The 10,464-nt window shown below is 42.6% G+C and overlaps 3 protein-coding genes across 4 annotated transcripts; 1 reads left to right on the forward strand and 2 right to left on the reverse strand.

The window, feature by feature from the left end:
* The first annotated feature begins 1,926 nt into the window (after nucleotides 1-1,926).
* Nucleotides 1,927-3,850, forward strand: LOC130993175 (probable glycosyltransferase At5g03795). The gene is made up of 3 exons (XM_057917951.1): nucleotides 1,927-2,107; nucleotides 2,418-3,152; nucleotides 3,225-3,850. The coding sequence occupies exons 1-3, from the start codon at nucleotides 1,986-1,988 to the stop codon at nucleotides 3,715-3,717; spliced, it is 1,350 nt and encodes a 449-aa protein (XP_057773934.1). The 5' UTR covers nucleotides 1,927-1,985; the 3' UTR covers nucleotides 3,718-3,850.
* LOC130993176 (uncharacterized) lies at nucleotides 3,843-7,228 on the reverse strand. Of its 2 annotated transcripts, XM_057917953.1 has the most exons (5): nucleotides 6,692-7,228; nucleotides 5,546-5,657; nucleotides 4,545-4,616; nucleotides 4,265-4,470; nucleotides 3,843-4,172 (listed from the first exon to the last, which is right to left on the reverse strand). In XM_057917953.1, exons 1-5 carry the CDS (start codon nucleotides 6,799-6,801, stop codon nucleotides 4,064-4,066), a joined length of 609 nt encoding a protein of 202 aa, XP_057773936.1. In that variant the 5' UTR covers nucleotides 6,802-7,228; the 3' UTR covers nucleotides 3,843-4,063. The 2 variants fall into 2 exon arrangements, with proteins under 2 accessions (XP_057773936.1, XP_057773935.1); XM_057917952.1 differs by having other exon boundaries at nucleotides 3,843-4,470; nucleotides 6,692-6,920.
* Nucleotides 7,229-7,357: 129 nt separating this feature from the next.
* Nucleotides 7,358-9,886, reverse strand: LOC130993174 (G-type lectin S-receptor-like serine/threonine-protein kinase At1g34300). The gene has a single exon (XM_057917950.1). The coding sequence runs from the start codon at nucleotides 9,782-9,784 to the stop codon at nucleotides 7,445-7,447; it is 2,340 nt and encodes a 779-aa protein (XP_057773933.1). The 5' UTR covers nucleotides 9,785-9,886; the 3' UTR covers nucleotides 7,358-7,444.
* Between the last annotated feature and the right edge of the window lie 578 nt (nucleotides 9,887-10,464).

Genomic DNA, 10,464 nt, shown 5'->3' on the forward strand with positions numbered 1-10,464 from the left:
TAATCTCAATGCTCAAAAGCTATGAGACATCTATATTGAGATAGAGGGAGTAATACTTTAATCGATTAAATCGTTGTTGATTATTAAATTTATGATGTACTAATTCTCCACTTCGTTTTTTTATTTTCTTTTAATTTATTTTTTATACATGCGAATGGTGAATGGTACAAATGCATTGTTCTCACATTATGATCATAAATATAGTTCTCACAATAATCAACACCTATATATAAAATTGTTCAAATGAGAACCTTATTTAAAAAGAGGATTGATGACAACCATTCTCAGACCTACGATCGTAAAGATCTACGATGGATGTATGCAATACCTTAGTCGAATTCTGACGTGAGCGAAATTCATATTTTTTATGTGTATTATTTTTTACAGTGAATGTATTAATTTTAAGAACAAATATATTGTTCTCACATTATCACTAAAATACTAGCAATGAATTAATCAATTAAATTGACTAGTCAACAACGATTTAAAGTATTTAAAATTTATCATTTGATGTTTTTGTTTGTATTGATGATTACCTTATGAATTAACTTCATATGTATGTAAAATTTTATATTATTTATAATAGTAGTAACTACAAAATTATCACTCAATTTTAAAATCCACTTGAATTTGATTTCAAATTAAAATCTTGACCTTTTGATATATTATAATTTAAATGAAATTAATTTTAATTTTAAATTAGATCTCAATTTCACAATTTACGTTTGTTTCATTTTATTTGACTTAAAGGATTATAATTTATTGATAATTGTGATTCTTATTCCCACATTTATCATGTAATTAATTGATAATGACCTTTTGCGAACTTCTTTTTTTAGGAAAGCTTTTGTGACCATTAATTAAACATTTTTCTTTGTTATGTAAATTATAAGTGATTTCTCTCATATTATGTACGAATAATGCAATACATATATATTAAAAATAATTCATGTTTTTTTTTCAACTGAAAATTTAGAAAAATCCAAATCATAGTATTTTTTTATTTATTCTCTTCTTTCTCTTGTAAATCTATCTCGCTCTCTCATTGTCTCTCTCTCTCTCTCATTTGTATATCTCTCTATCTCTCACTCTCCACCACGCAAACTCTCTCTCTCTCTCCTCCTCTGCATCCTTTTCCTCCGCCAACCCCTGCCTTCCTCGACGCCGTCGCCGTCGCCGCCTGTACAGTATTTCCTCCTTAACCTCCACCCACCCAGCTCCTCCTTCCTCATCTTGGCTGAACATCCAACAACCAAAATAGATACCGCCACCCACCACCTCGTCTGGTTTTCACCATGCGCGAGCCTCACCACTCTCTCTTCATCTGAATCGACGACAATTTTAACTGTTTTCTGTTGCGGTGCGAAATTTTCGATTGTTCTGATTTTGGAAGAGGACAGGACAGACAGCTAGAGATCTATTTTTAGTGAGAGAAAATGAGTTTGCAAATTTGAAAGAAGATAAACAAGAGAGAAAAAGGGTGTGGGCTTCAAAGAATTTGAAATTAAAGTCACCGATGGATTCAAATTTCATCAAGAAACAAAACATGTACTATCACTTCAAGTAATCTCCACAATCCAAATGCCGCATATAAAACCGACTAATGTCGATGGTGAAGAAATGACACAATAGGAAAATGAAGACAAACACTGCCGGAGAAGATGAAAACCAGCTACTGGAGATGGTAAACACATTCAAGATTTTCAAAATCAAGAGCAAGTGCAGGAGAAGATTAAAATTCAATAGTAGGTCTTTTAGGTAGTAGGTTTTCTAGGTACTAGGTGCCTTCACAAAAAACAGGAATAGTGTTGGAAGGTGGTTTATCTCGAAACCGGATACTGTTCAAAGTTACCTTTTATAAACTACACGTGTAACAATCGGAGCGGAGAGCGCACTACGCCCCCGCGTAGTGTAGACTCTTCCCCAATAGTAGTGCCGTTGAAGAAGCAAGAATTTACAGTATTTTATTTTTAGAAGAACCAAGAATGTTTACTACATATAAAAAGTGGAGTGACACGCAAACCGAGGGGCTCTCTCTCTCTCTCTCTCTCTCTCTCCGTCTTCCACCACCGGAAGGAAGTTCCTCCGCCGCCATTAGCTGTAACTTGTAAGTGCTGACTGCTGCTTCACCTCTCTTTCCTTTTCATGTCCACCTCAGGAATTAAATGCTCCCAGATTGGCACACTTAAATTCTTTGTGACTTAAGGGAACATTTACATTTGATCCTCGATTTTCTTCTTGAATTTATGTTTTTGATTTTTGAATTTATCGTTGAGAGACATCATTCCAATGACAGAACCACCTACTTTCCTCAACTATTTAATTCAAATTTATTGAATAATGAAAAGTCTGAGTCATCATCGTCGACTTTGTGTCACTTCAAACTTACTAGTAGTATTTGTTTACTTTATGATTAGAGAGAAAGAGGGCGTGATGAGTCTGTTGAGTATCTCAAGGCGAAAATGTTGGAATGCATATCTCATGATATTCTCACCCATCGCTCTCCTCTTGATCACATCTTCATCTATTTGGTCGCTGCGCCCTCAAATTCCCGACCTCAAGTCGTCTCCTCCGCCTCCGAGGAGCTCTCCTTATCACGACTGGGAATTTTTCAATGCAGATTACGAGGAGATGTTGAGCAAGCTAAGGATCTACGTGTATCCTGATGCCTTGAACGCCAACACTTCATCATCTGCTGTATTTCTCCCCCACCCCGACCCCCTCAATCCCAAAATAGGGAACTACTACAGCGAGCACGCCTTTAAGCTGGCGCTGCTGCGGAGTTCCCTCGTCACCCAACGCCCTAACCACGCCCACTTCTTCTTCATGCCCTTCTCCATCAACATCATGCGCTATCACCCCCTCGTCCGTTCCGAGTCCTCCATTTCCACCTTCGTTGCCAACTACGTCACCAAAATCAGCTCCGAGTCCGCTCACTGGAACGCCTCCGGGGGCGCCGACCACTTCTTCGTCTGCTGCCACTCCGTCGGCCGCGAGGCCACCTCCCAACACTCCGCCCTCCGCAACAATGCCATTCAGATAACTTGCTCCTCGAGCTACTTTCAGAGGCTCTACACACCGCACAGAGACATAGCACTGCCTCAAGTCTGGCCTCGACCCGACCACCAAACCCTCATTCCTCCACATCAGAGGTCAGTATTAATCTCCAACTCCTTGCTTCATTGTTTCATTCAGTTTTGTGATGTTATGAATGCGTGATGCAGAAGCAAGCACGTCTTCTTCGCCGGTAGAGCTCAGAACTCTGTCGCTCGGCAGGAGGTGTTGCGGTTGTGGGGGAACGATTCTCTGTTCCGTATATTCTCGGGGCATTCGTCGATGCCGTACGAGGAAGGTTTCATGAGAAGCAGATACTGCCTCCACATCAAAGGGTACGAGGTGAACACAGCCAGAGTTGTGGATGCCATCCACTACGGCTGTGTGCCTCTTCTCATATCAAATTACTACGATCTTCCATTTGCTAATATTCTGGACTGGAGCAAGTTTTCTATCATAGTTAACCAAAATGATATTCCTCAGTTGAAAAACATCATAACATCCGTGCCCGAGCAGACGTACCTTGACCTCTATCACAGCTTGTGCGTGGTTAGGAAGCACTTCAGGTGGTCTGCTGTGCCTCAGAGTCAGAGCTACGACGCCTTCCATATGACTGCTTACCAGCTGTGGTTGAGGCGAGGCTTGCACCGCGTCGCTTCATGACTTGTATGTGTAAAAACCATGACATTTCTTGATATTTTTCATGATCACCGTGTGCATTTTCTACAGTGTATAAATACAGTCGCAGTGATATAATAACAACACATGACAAAGATGAGAACACTTCATAGAGAAACTATGCTGGTACGGTTAGCACCATTTTCATGTGAACAGAAATAACAGATTGTACATATGTCTGATACCAAATTCCAAGCATTACATTTCTGTTGCACACACGTAAAATAATTTTTCAGACACGTTAGCAACCAAATAAAAAGCAAAGGTTTATATTACATAACTTTTAAGCATGAGCTCAACAAGTATAGATGAGGGAAACAACAGCAATGATTTACATTGGGTTTTCAGTATTATTTGGTTGGTAAGTGCGGCGTCTCAACTGTGACTCTGCGTTCGGCTGCTGCAGGAAAATTCTAGTGGGGTCGCTAGGATCAACGTATCTGCAACATACATACAGTTTCTTCTCTCATTAGCAGAGCATGATGTAAAAACTGCAAAGACAGCGATAGTGTGTAACAGGAAGAAAACATACGCGTGTCTCATCATCTCATCAACAGGAGTTTGTGCTGCTTGGAGAGGATCCACTCGAGGCTGTGCTGCAAGATGCTGGTTATATTGTCTGACAGAACTAATCAAGTTGAAGAAGAGTGGGACGAATGTTCCACAACCGCCATCCTTGAACAGAATCTTGAAAGAATGAGTTGAATAAAGGGCCCTATGCTCATTATCGGGCACAACCTGGAAATGGTAGCAGAAACTTCAGACCCGCTCAAGTGAAACAACAGACCAGAAACACAAGTTCTAAAGCTTACAGGTTCCACACGACCAGCGATGTTGTTACAGTAGAAAATTGGCTGGTGGAATTTCTCATCATGAACATGGAGCTGCATTGTAAATCCCAAGTTGAAATAAGTGCAATCCATTCTTAGAATTCATCTACAAATTTGCAGGAAGAAACATGTAACAACTAACAAGTAACATAATTCATTCAAAAACTATTTCCACAATAGAGAATGTAGCTCTTGATCGCATTCCTCGTTAACAATCTTATTATCCTTCCCTACTCATTTTATTTGCAATTTGGTCGGATATCTTGGAGCTTCCAAAACCTATAACTACTAATGTATAGTGGTGTGACCTATATCGACTCATACAATTTCCCACTTTATCATAGGGAAGCAAAACCCAAATCCACCAGCCAAAATGAATAATAAATGAGGTAGATTAACATTTCAGGACAGCTCCGAGTCTCCGACTGGCTTTTTTTCCACAAGTTTTGCAAATAAATGAAATCCCTGAAACAAAATGTCCAGGAACAACAAATGAAGATTGACGTTGATATGCGTCTCCTACCAAAATTAGCAGAGTTAATGACCAAATGGTTTGACATACAGGTTAATATCCTCTAGTTTTGGCAGAATCCTGGAGGCAAGTAGTGAGGAAGGAGCTATTAGGTAGAGGATTGTGTGCACAATGTCACACTCACACCGTGACATCACACTTCAAGGAACCCCAGGATAGATATTCCATCATATATTGTAGAGTTCAGGCATCAAATAACATTCTTCCCTTATTATGCCACATCATGGTGAAATTCTGATTCAATCCCACTATCTCCACCCCTTCCCAAGTGATGAAAAATTTATCACTAAAATAAATTAACAGAGCAACATCAAAACCGTCATTTTAGAATGATATATCAACCCATATTGACACTTAGGAAATCCCAGAAAACCATGGATGGATGTGATGATAGATGTAGTTCTTTGAGCACTTTTGTAAAAGCAGGCAAACAAGTAGAACTTATGCATACCAGGGGCATATCAAAAGCAAAAAGATTCCCAACAGGTTTCTTTGCAACGAACACCATGCGGATATTTGACAAGTAAATAGTTCCTTTTGCTTTAACTGTTCCACCTTGAGTGCTGCGAGTTTGAAACATGAAAATTGAGTGCTGTTGTGATTGTAAACCTCAATAATTCAGAATTCAAGTTGGCACAATAGAATATGAATGGTGCAGGAGCTTGCTAATAAAGATTGGAGGCATCAAATAGCATATGAGTAGATAATAGATCAATCAACCAGGCATAACCAAATTTATTGATAAAAAAATGTATCTCAAATTCTGGATGGTTCACAGTTTTGAACTACATTAAGCTAAGCAACAACAAAGTCGGTGGTGTCTCTTATTGAGTTCTATTCTTAAAATGCATGCTTTTCTTTCTGCAGGAAAGTGCCTCAATATTCAAAACCAGAAGCATAAAGATATAATACTACTATTATCTAGAAATACACCACCACGCTGTTTGAACTGTGACTCCGTGAGGGAAGAAGATAACCCCAACTCAACTCATAACTTGTTATACTTCACCTTAGCCTTCACCACTACTCTAATTGCACTTTATCTGCATTAATTCAAGTCCCCCAAAAAAACTAAAAAATAAAATTCCCAAACATACTTTCCCTCCGTTGGACCCATAACAATATCTAAGCTAACAACTGATCCTAAGAATACTGGGGAGGTTCCAAAGTAAAATGATGGACTACGAAAACCTCCTATGGCCACTAGACTAACAAAATGATGCAGAGAACAAAAGAAAGGCATCAAATTTTGGGCTCATCAATCAGAAAGAGATCGTTCTCGGGTATCCCTTCCATAATTGGCAACGTAATTCACATTAACTGAACGACAGTACACGGCCATCAATCACCACATTAACGCGAATTGAACAAAAGAATCTTAATATAAAAAAATCAACTCCTAAACAATAAAAGTATTTGAAAAAAAAGAAGAAAAAAAAGTGGCAATTCCATACGACGTGTTATCTGATCAATCAATACCACGATCATGCCGAGAATTAAGACTCCATTCATCTACCATTCAATCAAAATCATAATAGCAATTCAAAATTGGTCCGAATTCCATATAATATTAAAAAAAATGGGATAGGAAAGAAACCCGGGGATCTTGTCGATCTCAAATTCGACGCCGTCTCTAGCCAAGACGAACATCTCGTTGATGAAGGGCACCGGCATCCCATTGGGGAAGAGTTGAGGATTCAGAGCCATGCTTTCTGTATCTAGATTCAACTCCAAGAGCTTTGGGTGCAGGGTAGATTATGAAGAATTTTTGAGTACGCAAATACGCGATGATCTCTAACGATAAAACGCGTGGGCGTCGCAAACTACTACCATATTCTCGAATTTGTAGAAAGAATATGTTCCATCTCCTTTTGGGCTTTAATTAAATTAATTGTTAAAGATGGCCCAATAACAGATAACCCAACCGACTACGCTAATTCAATCAATCCTATGATAATTTCTCCACAATTTCTCAATATTTAACTAACCTAATCATTTTTCACATATAAATTTACACGGTAAATTTATTTCTTTCTAGTCGGTTGTCATCAGATGTAGTTTAATCGGTGAGATCCACCGTCATCCCTTTCCTCTCCTCCTTCCTTGACTACAGCCAGGCATTCAATATCAATTTCGTTCATCATTTACCATTAATTACGTTGATGTTTTATTTTGCCAATTATTCTACGACTCCACCGGTCACGGTAAGAAATTAGCTTGTACAAAGATTATAAAGTAGGTACTAATATTCCTTGCGATGAAATTGGACATAAACACTTGTATATTACAGAGAGTACTATAAAGTTTAAACACAGTATAGAGTGGTGTGTAATTATGATGTGATTTTAGTTTAGGCATCCAAGTAAAATATTTTAGGCTTGGTAGGCGGGGTGATCTCGACCGTCCCTTCAAGCATCTTGGCGACCTTCCCCATAGACGGCCTGATCTCGGGCCTCTCCTGCAGGCACCACATGGCTGTCTTGACCATCCGATTCACCATATCGAAGTGCGCCCTGCTGTCGTAGCTGTGCTTGATCCGCTGATCCAGCACCTCCTCCACGCTCATCTCCTTGAACACCTTCTCGTACGCCCACCCCGGCAGGAACCACTGGTCGCTCTCCACCTTGGAGTCCAGCTGCGCGAAGTTCCTCGCCCCGCTCACCATCTCCAGCAGCACCAGCCCGTAGCTGTACACGTCCGCCTTGGACGTTATCTGCTCCGGCCTCGTCCACTCCGGCGCCATGTACCCCGGCGTCCCCCTTATCCTCGACATGCTTATCATGTCCTCCTTCTTCTTCAGCTTCGCCAGCCCGAAATCCGACACCTTCGGGCAGAAGTCGTCTCCCAGCAGTATGTTCTCCGGCTTGATGTCGCAATGCAGCACCCACTCCAAGCACTCCTCGTGCAGGTACGCGATCGCCCTCGCCACCCCCAACGCGATCCTGTACCGTATGTCCCAATCCAGAATCGCCTTCCTCTCATCCTCCTCGCTTTGGAACAAGAACTCGTCCAGTGATCCGTTCGGCACGTACTCGTACACCAGGATTCTACTCCCCTTCTCAGCGCAGAACCCCCACAGCCTCACCAAGTTGAGGTGGTGCATCCTCGCAATGATGGTCACCTCCGCCCAGAAATCAGCGTCCCCGCCGCCGATGTTTTTCAGGGTCTTCACGGCCACCACGCGCCCGTCGCTCAGCTTCCCCATGTACACGATCCCAAACCCGCCTTTCCCGATCGGATTCGAGAAGTTGTTTGTGGCATCCTTGAGCTCGGCGTAGGTGAACCGCTTTGGCCCGCCAGCCGGCATCACCTCCAGCCCGAACATCCTCGCCATGTCCCTATACTTAATATACTTGTTCAGGAACGTCCAAAAGAAGAATGCGCCACACAGAAGCTCGGCCACGAACAGAGTGCACACAATCGCAATGTTCCTAGTCATAGCCTTCGACTCCTCCGGGGGCTCGGGGAGACTTATCCTCACCGGGCACATGGTCTGCATCAACGACGTCATCCCATTGAAGCCCGACACATCGCTCTCCGACTCATCGACCCTCAAGAACATGGCCTTCTCCGCCCCCGGAGACCAGTATCCATCATTCATCCTCCCCAGCTGCAGAACACAGAAATTCGTCCCATCGTACTTGAACATGAACCCCAGGCAATCAGGTTTCCGCAAACAAGAAGCCTGACACGTCGTGAAGTTGGTAGTCTCGATGTCACTTTGGTTCAATCCACCGGTGAAATTCACAAAATCCAACCTCAAGAACTTGGTCCTCGCCAAACTGCTCAAGGGGGTCTTCAACTGGCACGAGTCCCCGGCCCCCCTCGTGTAGCCCGGAGGGCAAACGCAGGAAGTCGAGAAGTTGGATGCATCGTATATGCATATGGAGTTTGCACCACAAGTGCCATGAACCATACACAACTGGAACAAAGCTTGCCACCTAACAATCCATTGACTCAACCCCACATCATAGCTATACAGCCTAAGGTTCCCATCATCGTCGAGGCTCAATTTTCTCAGCTTCTTGACTCCGAAATCGGAGGCGTAATACATAGCATTATTACCATATGCAATCACCCCCAAATCATCCAAACTCATGAATGTAAAATTTCCAAGATTAGTCCAATAGTTATCGTTCCTACCAATGAAAACAAGCTGCCTAGAATCAAACTTATACTTCCCGTTGCTCGAAAATAGGGTAGTCCCGTTTATCTGTTGATTAGGGAGAATCGTATTGGTCGGAAAGTTAAAGCTTTGAAAACTGCCGTAAACGAGATTACCGTTGGAAAGCAGCGAGAGACCGCTTCCGTTCACGATCGCGGGCCATAGATTTGTGGAGTTAGCAGAAGAGCTGACGAGGCGGAGCTCGCCGGAGCGGGAGATGAGCAGCGAGGCGGCGGCGGAAACGGGGGAACGGGTGGCGTTCCAGACTACGGCGTTGAGGGAGACGACGTTGCGGAACCAGACGGAGAAGGTGTAGAGGCCGGGGGAGTTGGGGACGGGGAGGAACCCGGCGGCGAAGGCGGCGTCGGGGGAGAGGAGAGTCTGGTTCTGGCCGGGCAGCCATAGGGAGTTGGAGGAAGAGAAGACGGAGATGTTAGTGGGCTGTGCTTGAGAGTGAGATACATTGAGGATTGAGAGCGTCAAGCAGAAGAAGAAGAAAGGGAGAAGATGGGTGAGAGAAGACATTGTGGTGGAATGGGGTTGTTTGAAGGTGGGTTTGAAGGATTTTAATGGCGGCTTTCATGTGCCGTGTGGAATGGAGGAAGACAGTCAGCGTTGACTTCCATAGAAATAAACTGTAAATGGTGGTCGTTGGAACTTGCAAGTTGGAACAAGATTTTTTTCGCTAAATTTTTCTCCTTACTATACTATACGAATTTACATTTAATACAGAATTAATATATTTATAAGGGTTAAGGTGCACATAGGCCCTCAAGTGAAGGCCCTTAGAGCATTTCAGTCATCTTACTAACTGTGTGTGCAGATTGGCCCTCGAACTCAAAAAAATGGTGCAGATCGTCCCCTCTGACTTAACACCGTTATGGGCCGTTAGTTAGATGGGGCGATCTGCACCGTTTTTTTGGAGTTCAGAAGCTAATCTGCACATTTTTCCCTTTTTGGAGTTCGGGGGCTAATCTGCACACCGTTCATTAAAAAAAAATCACATCTCATCTTCTCCGACCAACTTTTTCGGCGTCAATCGCCGTCAGATGAGGAAAATCACGAAATCAAGTTCCCAAGCCCCAAATCGGGAATTCCAAATCGACGTCATTGCTCCCGAAAATCACATAATCGAAATGAAAACTCGAATTCTCCCACGAACGTCACCGCCCCTAATTGCAGAATCACCCCCAACGAATCGAACT

Source organism: Salvia miltiorrhiza, chromosome 7 (assembly GCF_028751815.1).
Source record: "Salvia miltiorrhiza cultivar Shanhuang (shh) chromosome 7, IMPLAD_Smil_shh, whole genome shotgun sequence".
NCBI classification, from domain to species: Eukaryota; Viridiplantae; Streptophyta; class Magnoliopsida; order Lamiales; family Lamiaceae; genus Salvia; species Salvia miltiorrhiza.